Source organism: Hibiscus syriacus, unplaced genomic scaffold (genome assembly GCF_006381635.1).
Source record: "Hibiscus syriacus cultivar Baekdansim isolate YM2019G1 unplaced genomic scaffold, ASM638163v2 tig00113124_pilon, whole genome shotgun sequence".
Classification (NCBI taxonomy): domain Eukaryota; kingdom Viridiplantae; phylum Streptophyta; class Magnoliopsida; order Malvales; family Malvaceae; genus Hibiscus; species Hibiscus syriacus.
In genome coordinates, this window is record NW_024063444.1 from 3,660,177 (window position 1) to 3,678,454 (window position 18,278).

General features: G+C 35.4%; 1 protein-coding gene across 3 annotated transcripts; it reads right to left on the reverse strand.

Annotated features, from left to right (window-relative positions):
* Positions 1 to 7,422: 7,422 nt before the first annotated feature.
* On the reverse strand, positions 7,423 to 18,010 carry LOC120185857 (coatomer subunit beta'-2-like). Of its 3 annotated transcripts, none has more exons than XR_005522159.1 (26): positions 17,896 to 18,010; positions 17,522 to 17,542; positions 17,358 to 17,419; positions 17,209 to 17,263; positions 15,442 to 15,478; positions 15,000 to 15,325; positions 14,764 to 14,895; positions 14,522 to 14,670; positions 13,879 to 13,947; positions 13,375 to 13,525; positions 13,200 to 13,265; positions 12,865 to 13,053; positions 12,356 to 12,496; positions 12,190 to 12,264; positions 11,892 to 12,068; positions 11,696 to 11,787; positions 11,473 to 11,589; positions 10,929 to 11,043; positions 10,746 to 10,817; positions 10,001 to 10,197; positions 9,825 to 9,918; positions 9,127 to 9,233; positions 8,800 to 8,929; positions 8,468 to 8,680; positions 7,966 to 8,033; positions 7,423 to 7,714 (listed from the first exon to the last, which is right to left on the reverse strand). XR_005522159.1 is itself a non-coding variant. In XM_039189959.1 (26 exons), the coding sequence occupies exons 1-25, from the start codon at positions 17,896 to 17,898 to the stop codon at positions 8,014 to 8,016; spliced, it is 2,712 nt and encodes a 903-aa protein (XP_039045890.1). In that variant the 5' UTR covers positions 17,899 to 18,010; the 3' UTR covers positions 7,423 to 7,714; positions 7,966 to 8,013. The 3 variants fall into 3 exon arrangements, 2 of the variants coding, with proteins under 2 accessions (XP_039045890.1, XP_039045889.1); XM_039189959.1 differs by having other exon boundaries at positions 8,566 to 8,680; XM_039189958.1 differs by having other exon boundaries at positions 8,542 to 8,680.
* Positions 18,011 to 18,278: the final 268 nt, after the last annotated feature.

The following is an 18,278-nucleotide window of genomic DNA, read 5'->3' on the forward strand; positions in this document are numbered from 1 at the left end:
TGAAAGGTTCGGAGTTCGGACATGGAAGAGGAAGAGTAGAGGAAAGCATCTCAATTTTGAGTTAAATTCTCGGGGCGATTTTTCTAAGAAATCACCGGTGATTAGTATATATATCGACTTAACACTGATCAGATTATATTTCTCGATCTAACACCTGTAACAGTAAAGCGCGCCCTCTGAAATGCGTTATATGTTGATTTGGCGTCACGTGAAGTATAGCGCGCCCCTGTACCACGCTATACGTTGACTGGGTTACACGTGGGGTATAGCGCTCCTCCTGCTCCTCGCTATATGCCACGTAATGGTATAACGCGGATCAGTAGCCGCGCTATACGCCGTACCAAAATTATATTTAACGCGGTCCCTGATCCGCGTTATATAATAATTACATATAACGCGGTGCAGGTACCGCGCCTTATATGTTTATAAATACCTCTCGTTCTCGCATCTCTCCTCACATCTCCTCACATCTATCCTCTTTTATAAATTAATACAAAAATTCTGTCAACGAGTAATAATTCTGGCAATCTTCTTATATTTGATTTAGAAGTTCGTGCGATTTTTCGTTATAAGGTAATTTTGTTATAATTTTTTAATTATACTTATTGTTTATTATCATTATTTGAAAAAATATTATACTAATTATTTTTAATTAATTTTTATGTTTGTAAAATTGAAAAGCGGGAGCATACGTCGAAATAGTTTTGTGGTACAGGTAATAATATAAAATTAAATTATTTAAATTATTTACGTTGATGTGTAAAAAAAATTTTGTGTTATATTTCCGTTCATATATAATTTATTTAATCAGGTTTGTTTAAGTTATTTTTTTTGCAAATATAATATTGTCGCACTTTTAAACTCAAAGAATGGCGCGACTTTCAGCTATTGTTTATTATTATGGTGAAATTCGAGAAGATGAAACCGGCGTTGTTTTCGTATCAAATGAGCATGTTAAAATATCATTCAAGAGAAAATAACTCTTGAGGAGCTGATAACGAGGATCTCGAGAAAGATTCATGTTGGAAGTAACAGAAGAATGTTGTCGTTGCAGTACAGATTTCCAACATCATTGTTGCTATTAACTTATACAACGTTCGAACAATGATAATTGAAGCTCAAAGTAATTATTTAGACGCCGCTATTGAGATGTATGCATATTTTGTTCAAGTGCGTGCTGTTCGGGGTCAATCTTTAAGCTCACACTATGGGTTGGCTGAACAAGTTGATCAAGTTGACAGCCCGACTACAGTAATGTGTAATGATTTTAATGCCATAATGGGGAGACATTCATCCGCAACTCCTTACGATATGTACCGAGGTGGGTCCACGAACAATCCGTATGGAAACACCGCGTCCAGTTCAAGGGGAAGGCATTCATCTGCAAATTTCTTTGACCATATGGAGATGTCATCGACACAACCATCTGTGCAGTTTCCATTTGACACGATGACTTCAAGCTCCAGGGGGAAACATTCGACTGCGAGCTTTTTCGATCTCAATGTCGATATGCCTTCCAGTTCAAGGGGAAGGCGTGCAAGTAGTAGTAGGTTCTTCGACCTAAATGTGGAGAGCATGGAGGAACCATCATCTCCACCAGAAGAACCGCTTCATGAGCCTAGTGCGGATGGTGCTGAGACTGGACTATTCATTCACCCAGAATCACCGCAATTCAACTCCGATGATGATGAAGTTTCAGGAAATGTGGCACAAACTGACCCTCCTGCACACATGTATGAAGCTGATTATGGTGCAATGTACGAGACAGAATTTGCGGATATGCCTCATCTCGGTGACTATGGATATTACTCATCAAAAAATAATGGTGAGTTATCTTTAGGCATGGATTTTTCAAGCAAAGAAGAAGCGATGATGGCTATCAAAAATTACATTATCCGTAATTCTGTTCAGTCTAGAGTCAACCGATCAACGACTGAAAAATATGTATGCTACTGTGCCCGACGCGAAAACAGATGCAATTGGATGGTTCGCGTATCAAAAATGAAGAGGAAAAACAACATATGGGAACTAACAGTATACAACGGTCCTCACACATGTTGTGCTGGAGGGGTCAACCAAGATCATCCTAACTTGGACTCTGAAGTGATATGCCAAGCCATCATACCCATGGTAAAAGTAAGCTCTCATATAGCTGTTGCAGTGTTTATTTCAGCTATACAATCGCAGTATGGGTACACCGTCTCCTATAAAAAAGCTTGGTTGGCAAAACAAAATGCCATTGTCAAACTTCATGGCGAATAGGATGCATCTTACAGCGAACTTCCATGTTGGTTTAGGTTGGTGCGGACGTTGAATCCTGGGATAATTGTGGACTTCGAAACCTTCTATGCATACCATAATGATCGAGTTCTTCGCGATCGATGCCAATTCTACCGGGTTTTTTGGAGTTACCCACAGTGCGTTTATGCTGCCAAATACTGCAAGTCTGTGGTCCAGATCGACGGGACTTTCTTGTATGGAAAATACAAGCAAGTTTTATTATTGGCAGTTGTCCAAGATGGCAATCGCAACATTCTTCCAGTTGCTTTTGCTCTTGTCGAAGGAGAAGATACAGATTCTTGGGCTTTTTTCCTCCGAAATTTACGTGCACATGTTATCACGAGGGAAAATATCTGTGTCATTTCAGATCGCGGAGCTGGGATCAAAGCAACAATGGAGTCTTTGGGTCCAATATGGCAACCACCCTTTGTCCAACATAGGTATTGTCTCCGACACATTACTGCGAACTATCATGGAAGGCACAAAAAGAATGATGAGCATCAATTAATTGTGCGCATGGGTAAGTAAAAGCAAGTTAGTAAGTTATACATTTTTTTATCATTTTAATTTTGCAAAGAAAGCAAGTTAGAAAGTTATACATTTTTTGATCAGGTTACGAACTACTTCCTCGAACGTTTGAATCAATGCTTCAAGATTTGCGGGCATCGCTGAGTGTGAAAACTGTACAGGAGGTGTCTGTGTTGCGGCCATGAGTGATGAGGCTGAACCCGCCAAATATCCAACATATGAACCCCAAGTCAGATCTGCAAATATAGACCCATAATAGCCTCCAGGAGAAGTCACCTGTGACGGTGGCGGGGTCATAAAACCAGGTGAAGGCAGCGGCGGCGACATCTGGTAATGGAAAGGCGATGACGGCATCATATATGGCTGCGGTGGCTGCTGGGAAGGTCCTGCTGGTGCAGCTGAGGATGAACTGGAAGCACCTGCTCTCCGTCCACGAGTCGGGGGATAATGGTGTTGTGTCGGTGAACGTCTCTGTCGACGTCGCGGAAAGGTCTGACCTCGTGCATCCTCGGGAAGTAGAAAAGGTTTCCCGTTACTGTTGAACCACTCATAATAATCCTCAGCATACATCAAGAGGTCATAAAAAATGGGCTCTCTACGGGGAAGGCGCCGATGTCGATCCTCCCACAACACGACCCACCCATGATGCCTCACCAGCCAATCTGTATATGTCTTGCCGCGTCTATCTAAGTTATGCAACTCGTCCATATTGCAATGTGCTTCCGGAATTGGTTGAAAACAACCAAACTGCCGGAGCACGCGATCAGTGGAGTGCCACTCGACGGTCGCATAACAGATCAAAGGGACCATCGCCATCCAAACATCTGATGGACCCCTCAACTCAGGTGGGATCACCGCCCTCACAACATCAGTAGAATATGACACCCATTCAAACTAAAACAAATAATATATAATTTTTATCAAAATAATAATCTAATTATATAACTATAATCTAAAATCGATTTTTAAACATTAAAATTCATACCTGTGTGCCAGCCTTCTGATCGATTAGCACCCTAATTTTTCTAAATCATCAGGTAGCTCCTGATGATTTTTCCTATCAGTAAACCACCTATTCAAGGAAAAAAATTTGTTATACGTTGTATAAAATTATTAATATATAAATCAGTTTTATAATTACCTCAGAAGTAGTGGAAATACAAATGGGTTCTTCACAACAGGACATAAAAAGGGCAATCAATACCATGCCCAAGACTGCAGCAGCAGGAGACATCCGCCGATAGCAATATGTCTGTAGTCAGTGGCTCCACACATCTCCCCTGTACAGCAAAACCAAAACTGTCGAGCCCCAACTGAATGATCCGGCGAGACGAAAGTCGCTAAGATGTCGCAACCACATGCAGTGAACTAGGTTGCGCGATTTGTCCGGCATCAGCAAAATATTAAATAAAGTAAATACATAATAGTAAAAATATTATAAAATATACCTTAAAAAGATAGAGTATTTGAGAGAAATTTAGAGAATTTGAGAGAATTTGGTGTGATAAAAATGATTGAGGATGGGGGTATTTATAGGGAGGATGGGGACGTGAAGGGATGGGTATTTAGGGGTATAGCGCGCCCCCTGCATCGTGCTATACCCCACGTGTCAGATACCCAGGTATAGTGCGGATCAGGGGGGCGCTATACCCACGTGGCGCCAGATCACCGTATATCGCGGGGCAGGGGGCGCGCTATACCCACGTGGCGCCAAATCAGCGTATAGCGCGGTTCAGGGGGCGCGCTTTACTGCTACGGGTGTTAGTTCGGGAAATATAATCTGACCGGTGTTAGATCGGTAAATATACCGATCACCGGTGATTTATTGAGAAAATTGCCAATTCTCGGAACCTATTCTATATTTCCATTTACCTATTTTATTTAAAAAAGAAAATATCCTGAAGTACTATGATACGTAACAATAGTATTCGTAAATTAAATCTATATTTTGAATATAATTTTTTAAATAATTAACACAAAATTAACAATTTAATATCACGTAAAAATCATAAATAAAGATTAAAAAATTTAATCAAAACTTGAACAAAAATAGATACAAACATATTTGATCTTATCGACAAATAAACTACAAAAGGAGATTAACAAATTGAAAAATTGAAAGATCAATGACAAAACCGTAAATAAGAGAGTCGAGCGAAGTGAAAAACCTATTCACGAACGTAAATTAAGTATCCAAATTCAATATGAAAGTTCAAAGTAGGGAAGATCAATATGACAACAGATAAGCGTCATCTTGATCAATCGTGACGATGTCGAATCAACCTTTAAAAAAGATAAATGAAAAACATCGATCGACCGAAAACGTACTAAAAGACAGAAAACATATCATAAAGGCATATGGAAACGTTCCACAAACAAATATTTTTTGAAAATTAAAAGTAAGAAAAAAAATGTGATATATAAAATAAAAGGATAATAAAAAATCAGAAATCACAATCAATATTAAAATTAGTGTCGTCATGAGTCAAAAGATGAAAAGAAGAGGTATGAACGACACTTTTACAAATTAATCTTAAATTTTGAAAATGCATTCAAAGATTGATTTTAGTAATTTAAATGGGACTGGAATTTTTTATCAGTATGCTTTTTAATAAAATGGTAAATTACGCATTTATTACATAAATTATCATTTTTGATCTATTTTAGTACTTAAATTTTTAATTTTTTTAAAATCACACATAACATTTAGTTTTTGTTATAAAAAGTTAACGCATTTAGTACCTAAACTATCAATTTTGGTTTGTTTTAGTACCTAAGCTTTCAATTTTTTTTTTAAATTTAACGTTAAATTTTGAACATGAGTACTAAAATGAAATAAAAACTAAACTTTATGTATGATTTTGAAAAAATTAAAAGTTTAGGTATTAAAACAGATTGAAACTAATAGTTTAGGTACTAAACGTATAATTTACCCTAATCTTAATTACATAACTGAATACAAATTTTAACTTTTAAAGTAACAAAATTAGTTGGACTTTATAATTTAATCTTTAAATCCATTATTTTATGACTAAAAGTATATATGAAATATTTTTTCTTAATAAAATATTTCATATATAAAAATATTATTAATAAGTTATCTTAAAATATTTTTTATATTTTTATTATAGTTTAAGTGGATATATTTTATATATCATAGTATTAATAAGTGTTAATGTAATTTAAATATTATATTTTTAATTCACAACATAATATCTATAATGAATATTTTATCTTTTCAAAATTACATTTTTAAAAAAACCTCAAACAATTAAATTTTAAATTATACTTTTGTATAACACTTTTAAAAATCACTTTTGAAAAGGTGAGCCAAATAATAACACTATTTTTGTTGAGATTTTTAGACTTACAATGAATTTTCCAAATATTTTCAGATATTGAATACAAAACTGTGATTTATTTTTACCTGTGAAATGTTTTACTTTGATTGTATTAATGAATGTTTAATGATGAAAATGCTATGTTGATTTTGTTTCTTCTTTTTTTTTTATTGTTATATTGATTTTAAATAAGCATGAATTTATTGTTTTTTGGTTAATTATTAATCGATGAATGTTGGGGGAAAAAGTATACACGCATAAAATCCTTTAAAATTGAACCATCCATTCATTTGAGAGTTCTTTTTTACCATCCTTGGTCCATAGCTTGGGTTGGTTTATTTTTTTTCATTGTATTTTTTCGTTTCCCTTTTCATTTTCCCGGTGGCCTGACTTTTTAAGGTTTCTTTGTAGGTCTTTGTTGCCGGACGAGAGTGGTGATGGTGTAATCCATGCACCCTTCGGTGTCTACATTGTACTACGTTAGCTTAACTCGCAAGTCCTCGTCGTTTCATTGATCAACTTTCATGGTAGCACCGAAACCAACTTTTTCGTGATGAAATGACCGTCTTTGGATACGGTCATTTCCGAACGGCAACACCATCTAGACCTTATTTCTCTTAAACTAGGGTTTTTCTTTTTACTAAAAGATGCTAACTGTAACTTTGTGAGGTACTAAATTGAAGATTTAAGCACATAGAAGGCATTCAGATAAAAAGACAGGATCTATAACATTATACAATAGCCTTTTCGGTGCTTCAATATACGAAGAATTGTATCTTCACTTAGTTAAAAAATATTTAGCATGATTGATGCTTTCTTAATCATATATATATATATATATATATATATATATATATATATATATATATATATATATATATATATATATATTTGTTAATTGGTATAAATACAAGACAATATCCGTTCAAAGATAACTCTTAATCATTTAACATTGAAAGCTCACAACCCTGATATTTCTAGTACTCAAACCGAAAACCTCAAGGAAGTCTTAATCATATATTTATTTTGAATAATCATTTATTAGTACATTTAATTACACTCGAGGATCAGTTCATCACTAAATATATCTTCTAATAAATTTAATGAAACTAATAAGATCAATGAATCTCTATCTTGAAAACTTCTAAAATTGAATCCAAGAATCCCACATCGATAAGTATAAGGAGCTCATTGTGGTTCCAATTTCTATAGCAATAGTTGATTGCCAAGGAAAGCTAAGTGAACAATTAATATAACGCTTTTTATGGAGAGATTTTGCAGTACAAGTTCACATTTATTGAGCCCCACACACAAAACTACAACCCAATCAGTTGTTTCATGGCTCACGGAGGAAATAAAAAATAGCAGGTAATCGTCGCTAACTCTCGAAATCTTTCTACATTGATAACGGCACATCGAAAATGCCTCGAAAGAATATATTTGCTAAAACATAAAACAAACAACTAAAATCATAGTTTCAAAGCTAACCGAATATTTGTTGTATGTATCCCTCCCCAAGCTCCAAACCACTGGGCTCGCAAGACGATCAGACCTCAGTTTGATATCTGTTAAAACAACAATAATGATAATGCTTTATCCTATTGAACCACTATTTATATTTAATTTGGAAAGGAATAAACACTACATCCGAGACACTCGGGATATTCACTGTAAAGATCAAGATGCAAGAACATTTATAAAGGGCCAATATGCGTATTTTAGCCGTAGCCCCTAGCCACTAGCCCACAGTCGGGCATGCAAATTCAAACCACGAAGGCTTTATCCTCAAGCAATAATAAGAATACCAGTTTCTCACCTCAAATAAGTGGCTCGGTGGAGCCCGAAATGAATGTCTTCATGGTACCTAGTGATCTGGTGTAAGCACTGCCAACAACAGAAGAATGATAAAAAGTAAGAATCAAGACATGACAAATCAAAAGAACTACCAAAAACATCATATAATAACAAAATCTAGGATTCATAGTAATGTCCTATGGTACACAGAATAAATATTACTACTTTGACGATGTTATAATGCATTAAATTGTTACAATTATGCTACAAGGTACATGAGGAATTGAAGCCCAACAAATGTACATCCCATTTATTAATCAACAATAGGCGTGAATCTAATTTGATCTTCACTCATGTTTGGGAAACAAGCTGATACGAGAGAGAAAGAAAGAAAGATAGTCTACATTAGTAATATCAAAATTCACAAAAGTCAAAAAGACGAAAACAAAGTCAAAAACTGTTTAGAGTCAGACAAGCCCAAAAGATAAAGGGGTTAGAATGACATTTTATAAACTATTAATCACCAGAGACAATTTCGATTTTCACACTGCCCCAATCAATAGCTTTTAGGCTGACCGGGATCCTTCATTATTCGTACCCCACTCTTCTTCAGGCTCATTACAATTGACAAGTACTGCACCATATGTCGAATCAGCATCCACAACAACGGCCTCCTCTTGGCTACCCTCTTCTCCATTCTGCTCTAAATTCTGATCAAGTCCATTTGGTTCTGCAGCCTGAATTCCACAAAATAAAGGACAAAGTAAAACCAAACCTTAGTCCTGAACCATTCAAAGCAGTTCCTCGATTAAACATATTGCCAACTTAAAATAAAAAATACATATCGATTATATACCCCATGATATACATCACCATTTTCAAGTGGCTCCTCATCCTCTACTTGCATGCTTCTGAAAGCATCCACAAGTGTCATCTGTGATCTATCAGCATGGTTCAAATAGTCTTCTGCAGGAGGATAAACACCCCTACAAGACAATTGAAAGTTGATATCATATCCATGTGAGACAGAAAAATAAGGTGTATTGACAAGGCTTTGAAACAAGATCATGTGGAAGTGGTAACAATTAATAGCAGCAAGGAATATGGTTTGATAAAATTGCCTTCAAATATAGTAACCAATAACAAGCGAAAATAAACAACAGAAATGAATCCCGTTCGATACATTGTTTCTGCCACTTTAGACTCAACAGAAAGAGAAAGTTCCCAATCCTCAAACAAGTTAGAATACTCTCGAGGATCAGCTAAAGATTCAGCAGCTTTTGGATTAACCTGAAAAAAAAACCCTCAAATCATTTAGCAATCTATTCAATTAATCAAACATGATAAGTAACATAAAAAAGCGTTGGAGAAGGTAGATTTGACTTTTGAGTATCATCACAGAAACATCCAAGCCAAACTGATTCATGTCGCATGCGTATAAATATCATTGCACTTGGAATGGATATATAAAGAAATTAAATCGCTGCAGTGTTTGAAAGAGAAAAGAAATGATAGACAGTTTTCATTAGCTTTCAGGTCCGACACTCCATCGGAAGAAATTCAAACCAATCTTTTCCAGAAAAATACCAAGGTGTTACATAAAAAAATGAGCCATCAACTTGAACAAAAGGGAAAGAAATCAAGCTATACTAGTCTACATCTGGGATAAAAGGGGGAGGGGGGAGGTAGATATATTGACACGGTTGGGACACATTCATAACTCATGAATGACAAGCTTCGAGAGTAAGAAGAATAGTAAACTATTTAGAATATCAAACAAGCGGAGCCAAAAACAACAAGTGTTTATGATAAAACTAACACAATTCGTAAAGAAGAAAGCATGACAAAAAACACCAAAAATACAAAGTGATGGGAACTAACTTTGATGAGGTCTTTTCTCCAAATTTCTACTATCTCTGAAACCTTGCTTGGAAGATAAGATCGAGCCATAAGAGCAGCCTCTGGTATCCGATTGCTGCAAAAAAATATTTCAATAAATCCATAACCACAGGCACTTGTGGCAATATATTCTTATCAGGTAACTAACAAGGAGTTACCTTTCCACTAAAAGCTGAAGGCAATCCTCCAATTTACCCAACAAGAATAAACAAAGGAAAGCAACATTGTTCTTCCCTTGCTGTTTGGAAAGTGAAGCAAGTCTTGATATTCCTTCAGCATCTCCCAAGGAGGAATAAAGCAGCAATAAACCACTCAGGTCCAAGGCATGCATCATGCATACCTCGGCCATTGCTAGCTGCAATGACAATTGACAAGTTCAACATAATTAAAACTAGCTGAGAGAATTGGAAATTAACAATTTACGAGGCATTTTATGTCCATTGAGCCAGATTAAGACAAAAAGCTAGTGCATGTCATACAATAAAATATGTACTTCAGAAAACTGTAATGTACAACATTTCATGAAAGAAGACACTAAGCATGCATAAGGCCATCTTACAATTCATTTAACAGTTAAATAACCATGCCATAGCTCATATAAATTGAAAAGCAGTAATTAAAAGCAAATCTCTATTCCTACATCCTTGAGAGATATTCATTCAAGAGCTAACACATTTTTTTTTGATAGAATATAGGCCTCATTAAAAACCCCCTTCATATCCTACATGCAAGAGCTAACACATTGAACATTTTCAAATTGTGATCTGTAACCACATCATTCAGGACTCAAATATAGAAGCAAAAGCTACTAAAAGGGGGTGCTAGGAAAATCAAGAATGGCAATCGTAACAGAGCCAAATGGCACAGCAAAAAAATGTTGGCAAATTAGAGAACACATGACACCTTTCCAGTGGACAAGGCCAATTTTCCCAACTGTTTCCATTTAGACTCGCTCTGAACTTCTGCGGCTATTTCCTGCACAAATGAGTATAAATCTCTAGTGAAGACAGAATATATAACTCAAACATTAAAGGAAAAGATCTAAGAAGTTGCACTTCCATCCCAAGCCAATTAGATAACTTTTACCTGAGCAATATCTAGTTTACCAAGCTGTATCGCAAGCTCAAATCTGTAGTCAGGGTCTGTAGCTACTTCTAGAGCTTCCTCTACCATACCTCGTGACTCCAGGAAACGAGCCACACTATCAAGCAAGCCAACCACCGATTAAATCCAAGAAGTATTTCAAAAATCACAAGTTAAAAATGGAGAAATTGAATAGAACAATTTTAAAATAAATGGCTTCCAAGGGAAAGGAATGCCCAAAGATAAAGGGAATAGCTTTATGGTAAGCTACATGTAGAGGAACTGGAATTTATAGTTTCTCAACACATTCAGATATGAAAAGATATTACCAAAGATGAAAACGAAACTTCAAGCACAAGAGGCATATTCAGCATGAGATGAGTAATCAAGAACAAGAACCAAAATGTGAAATGAAGTACAAATGAAAGAAAATAATGTGAAAGGAGAAATGAATTTTACATCTCCAACCCAATAACTGCTGCAAGAAAACTGGAACATGAACAACTATATTCATTGAAAATGAAAGGAAATATGTTGAAGTGCATACCTATTATGATGCTCTTTAGGAATTGAAGAAAAAGTTTCATTGGCCCTTTCCAAGTCTCCACGCATCACAAGAGTCTTGTACTCAATCAGGCTGAGAAGTAACGTGTATCCCATGACACTGTACAAATGACAAAATTGAGGGCAAATTAACGATAACAATGCATTTTCAAAGCAAAACCAACATGCATTTTGACATAAAATTTAGCAATCAACAACGGGCTTACTTAAACTCTTTGTCTATCAGATATACTCGACTTTGACTTGCAAGATATCCCAACAAGTACATCGGACGATCCAAATGAAACATTGTGGTTACCTAAAACCATTAAATAATCAAAGTGAACCATCAAAACCAACAAAAGTCAATGCCTCCAAATGTATGGAACAATTTAAACCAAAGGATAAGCATAACACAAATACCTCTCCACCAACACAGTAATTAAGTCTCCATGAAGAGTTGTTGTAAATAAAACAGTCCCCAACCCAAATGCCAGTCCGTACACGTTCATTGGTCTCATGAAGAAGCTCAAATGCATCCTCAACTCCTTGTTCATCAACCGGTCTTCCACTATCTAAGTAAGGTTGAACTACATCCCGCTGCAACATGAAAGTATCAAAATTCATTGGTGCACAACTGTAAGAAATTGTGCGCTTAACAGACAAAAGAAGTCCATTGGTTTTGCTGGTCTAAGAAGCAGATTACAGTAAGGAGACTTACATTGTACTTTAGGATATAGAAAGATGTATCACTAGCAATTGCCACCAAGTCACCACTTTCAGCCCAGTAGAGATTCTGACATTTTCCGTAACATACAGAAAGGACATTTAGAATGCAAGATAGCAAATAAAAAACAACTGGGGCAAGTAGAGTTATTTTCGCTTACCTTCACAGTAACATCAATTCGACGAATCATCCTGCATTCAGCCCAATCATAAAAACAAATAAAATCATTGGAGCACATTGCCAGTAGGGTGCCCCCAAAAATATGCTCAGCAGAGAAGGTTGGCCGGACACTCCTCTTTTCCTGGAAGTGTTAAATCTCTGTCAATACCGCTACATTGTAAATATGAACTTGAATATAGCATTAGATAAAATTCCTTAACAAATGGAACTACACAATACACATAACAAGATATTAATCACATCCACTTAAAGAATAGCAAGTCAATCTGTTCAATTCAATGTTAGCATTGTCTTGAAAATTGCAATCCCCTTCCCTACCCAAAATTTTATTCACCCGGTTGAACCCAGCTCTCTAGAAGCAATAGATCAGTTGCTTATATTAAATCTTTCAACAACATAAAACAAAGTGTGCAAGCACAAAAACCATTTTATATGAAGAAAAATGCCTTCCAAGAAAAGGAACCTTCTAAAAGAAAAAAAAGTACAAACCTGGAAACTTTTGCTGAAAATTTTGATTTTTGATGTGCTTTCTCTAATAGCATACTCACCATCTGATGACCAAACGCATTCTAATGCTGAACCAAATGACCTATTTCTCCATGCTAAAGCTGTATATATAATGTACTCACCATCTCCACATACTACAACAAACCTCCCATTTGGGTTATGCTTTAAGCTCTGAGAAATACAAGATAAACTAAAGGGTAAAAGATTATACACAAACATAAAATGCAGCCTACAAACAAAATTAATGGACATTTTAGGAGCGACCCATAACATTATGCACAAATTCATTTAAATGATGCTAGAAACCAGCAACTCACTTGAGGGTATAGATCACAGGTCCCCAATTCCTTAACAGCCAAAGGCAATCTCTCTCCATCAGTAACCTAAGAACCAAAGAGAAAAAATAACACCATCACCTTAAGGTTAAAAACAAATCCAATATTGAAGGTCACACCATGAATGAAGAAAGAAATTTTTTATGACATACACTACCTCAAAATCTGCTCCTACGCTCTTAATATTCACGGTTTGAATTTCATTTTGCTTAGCACATATGATTTTCCCACTGTTGTCCATACTTGCTACAGGTACTTCACGGCCGATTTTCACCATAATAGTTCCTTCATCATATCCAATCACAATCCTGTAAGACCAAAATGGTATATTAGTTTTACCAAGACATGAAAACTAATCAAGAACTCAGTTGATAAATCCAATATCATCAATTTGCATTAAAAAAGAAAATACAACTAAAGAAGACGGGTCAAACAACCTAAAAGAATAGACGTAAATTGGTAATAATTGATTTCTCACATGTTTTCAATGAGTATGAATTGATTGCTCACATTTCTGAAGAGTTGTTCTAGCATTTAATGACCAAAAATTCATTCTAGCATTTAAGTATAAATAAAATAGCTAGAAAAAAGTTAAAACTGAGGGGGGAAAAAGAGGAAAATAAACATGAAACTGTTGCATGATTTAATCAAAAGAAATTACCTCCGTGAACCTTTCATATATCCGATTGCCCAAACTCTCTCAAGACCATAATTCAATGTATTTTCTAGCCTGAAAACGATGAATTGGTTGAAAGGTAAATAAGTTGAAGAACATAAGAGACACTATCACATGCATCAAAGACTATTAAGATCAAAACATCTTACGAAAACACTAAAGGATGAAATGTTAATGGTAAGGCACCAAAGTGGCTCCAGACCATGAATTTCTACATCTATCTCAAGATTAGACCGGTACGTGGCCGAGGTCTGGGAATTTTATATTTTGCCTAACCATGCTTGTGGCCAGCTCAAAAGCCCAAATTACCGTTACATATAATAAAATATAAAAAATATTTTATATTTTTATAATTGAATCCAATGTATTTTCAAGCCCAAATTACAAATTTCCTGGTCCAGGGCCTGGACCTTGGACAGGTTTACTCAAGATGCTCACGCCAACAATTTTTACAATCCAAAAGCATTCACACTTTAACCAATCCAATACTGAGACATGGAGTTGAGAAATAAGGAGGAATCTTGAGTTGTTGTGCAGAAATAGACTAGATAATATCAGTCTCACCACAAAACAAATGGCCATTGGAAATCAAAAGGGGGTAAGCATGCTAAAGCAGAAATGTTTCTACCTATAAGTGTTAGCATGCCAGATACGAACTGTCCCATCCTCAGAACCGGTGATAATAATTGGAAGGTCAGGATGGAAACAAACAGCAGAAACGTTGTGTGTGTGGCCTTCCAATGTCTGAACACAACTCTTTGTTTGGTAGTCCCATACCTGCATCCATGGAATTTATCAGTAAATAATTCCTCAAGATTTATTTATGGTCAAAAGAAAGCAGAATACATATTTTAGCAGCATAGTGCATACCTTAGCAGTGTGGTCATCAGAACCAGTGATCAGATAGGGCTTATCACCGCCTGTAAAGTAGTCAACACAATTTACACCTTTCTGATGAGCATCCAGAGTAAAATTTGGGTCGGGTGAGCCGAGGTTCCAAATCTAGAAATTTCAAACAGACCCAAGGCTGATTTAGCAAGGTTATACCAAATGAAGCAAGAACGATAATGAAAAATAGATTACAACCAGGATGGTGCCCTTTGTACCTTTATAGTACGGTCAAGAGATGCACTGGCAAAAGTATTAGTGTCCTTGGGATTAAAGGTCACTTGCATGACATAATGGGAATGTCCCTCAAATATTTGAGTACACACCCAACCCTTCTCCCAATCCCATAGCTTTATGAGCATATCATCAGACGATGACAACATATAAGGAAGTGTAGGATGGACGGCAACACATCTGATGTAATCAGTATGTGCCTCAAATACTTTGACCTTATCCATTGTGTTGTAATTGTAAACACGTATAAACATGTCATCAGCCCCAGCAACAACCCATTGTTTGCGTGCAACAAACTTGGCCGACCTAACTGCAGATGAAAAATGTCAACTTCAGAGAATGGTACTAACATCATCACAATGAAAGAAAATGGAAAAATAGCATCAGCAGACAAAGATAGAAGAATCATAACAAATGATCACACACCTGGCAACTCAGTGACTTCGAATGACTTAGCCATGGTCTGCACAACAAGGACAGCTAAGTTACACTAATAAATAGCTAAAGCTCTAAACAATTCAAATTCTACATATAATGATTAGCAAAATTACAAAACAAACCTAATGCTATTTTAATATGATGTTAAGAATCCAAAAATCTTGAACTAAATAAATTTCATGAAATTAATTTGTAATTTTTATAGAACTGTATTATGAAATAATGATATCAATGTGCCAATGAAAATTGCATTCTTCATAGAACTAAAAAGATACAACAAAAAAGTTTCACAAAAAAAGGACAAGCCACATACATAGAGCTAAAAAGATAAATGTCCCCATGTTCCATGAGTGTTAGTAGATGATCATAAAAGAAGTGTTCACAAGTGTAATATCCTAGATCTAAGGTTACTCTAATATATAAGAAATTCTCAATTCAAGTGAAGAGAGGAAGATGTAAGTTTCTATAACACATTTGTTGGTTTGATAACTAAAATGATTGTTATTATTATTATTATCAGGTAAATAAGACTTTGGCACCTTATATCTTTAAAAAAAGGACTTGGGCTAAGCAGAATGGACAAAAATTAGTCTGGGTTAAGTCTTGAACTAATTAAGTTCCATGAATGTTTTCTACAGAAAAATAACCATCTAATACTCCAATGATAGTTTCTTGCATAGCATCCCACAAGCCACAACACCCAAAAAATTGCACTGTGACAGATGGTGGGAAGATGTTTCAGACAGTAACAAAAAATCAAGCTCTATCATGAAATTTTCAAAATTGCTTCTTTTTTTCACTACATCAAAAACATAATAACGAGAAGTGTTAAAAAGAAGCAATCAGGATGGTTATTCAACTAAAATCTAGATACTAACCGAAGTAATAAAATATATCCCTTATTCACCTATTTTTTTAGGATATGGCATTTCACTACATGGGACATAGTAGGCCTGTAAACGAACCGAACGCACACGAACGGAAGTATGTTCATGTTCGTTCATTTAATAAATAAACGGACATAAACGAACAAGTTTTTTTTTGTTCATGTTCGTTTATTAAGGAATATAACTTGTTCATGTTCGTTCATTTAATAAATAAACGAACATAAACGAACACGAACATAAACATTGGAGACCCTAACTAGGGGTGTAAACGAGCCAAGTCTAGTTCGAGTATTGCTGAGCTCGACTCGAACTCGAAAACTTTCAAAGTTAGCCCAACTCAACTCGAAAACACGAACATAAGTATTGTTGGTGGCGCAGTCACATAGGGTTCCGACGCAGTGGATGTGACGATGCTGGGTATGCAGCTTATGGATCGTTCAAAAAGAACTAAACCATGTTAATATTGTTGGGTTTTCCAAATAAAATTGGGTTAATTATGGAGTTGGTCATCAGAATATCAGATTAATTAATATTTTTAAGATACTTACAAATTGGTCACCAAAATTGATTTAAGAAGATTGGGTTAAACGAACATAACCGAACGAACATAAACAAACATAACCGAACGAACATAACCGAACGTTCACGAACGTAAATGAACGAACGAGACCTATGTTCATGTTCGTTCATTTAATTAAACGAACACAAAATATTGTTCATGTTCGTTCATTTAATAAATAAACGTATATAAACGAACTTCCCGCCGCACGGTTCATGAACGGTTCGCTGAACGTTCAGTTCATTTACAGGCCTAGGACATGGCAAAGCTTCTAGTTTTGGCAAATGGCAATCAATAAAAGTTCCATACCTGTGACTGGTAGTTCCAGATACACACACTTCCGGTATACATACTTGCTAGAATCCTGCAATTACAATTATAATAGATCACATTTAGCCTTCAAGTTTGAAAAAGATGAAACTCGAATAAATGGGAAAATGAATAAAGTTAGAAATTACCACGGTTCTGTTGGATGGAGATCTACGGATTTTACTCTCTCTGACCTTTGAGCAAGTTTCCTCTGATCCAAACACCACAATTAAGAACATTACTCACACATTTGCAAATAATAAGATCTAAACCACCCACAAAACAGAAATAACATTCAATTAATAGCACGTACCTTAATCTCAAGTCTGAGTGGCTGGTAAGGGGGAAAAACACGTAATTAGTCGAAACCAAAAAAAAATTCTTAAATCAAAACCGTTCGACATTGGGAAAGAAAACAAAACTGAAATTGCAGCATTCATATTGAACGATTCAAATAAGAATAAGAAAAACACATTCACTCGGCAGATCTCAATATATTCAAAACCCTAGCCCTCTAGCTTTGCTGCATAGTACTGAAATATGAGAAGGCAGTATAACTCTGACAAAATTACATAACTGGAAAATCATCCCATTTCTGGTTCCAAAAATTAAACAGATTTTGGGTATAACAAAGGGGGTTTGAATCAGATCTAAAGAGGGATCAAATAGATCAAGAAATTAACTAACCATTTTTGCAGATAAAAGTTATAAAGAAGGTGCCTGGATCGAGATCGTGGATTCAATGGAGAAATTGGTGCTTTTGATTGGGGGAGAGGGGGAGAGGGGGAGAGCTTCCCTCTGTGTTTTAACGTAAAAATATGAATTAGAAATAGGCGAAATGCATTGGAGTTGAGGGATATATTTACGGAAGTGCCACTCTCTACCTTGATTAAAAGAAAATCTGGATTTATTATTTTCTTCATATTTTAAAAATGTGCCAAATGATTCCTTTCAACAATCCATTTTTAAATATATATATATATATATTAAAAATTAAAAATTATGAAATTGATACACTATAATAAATTTTAATTTCTTCAAAATAATAAATTTGAAACCTTAAATAACAA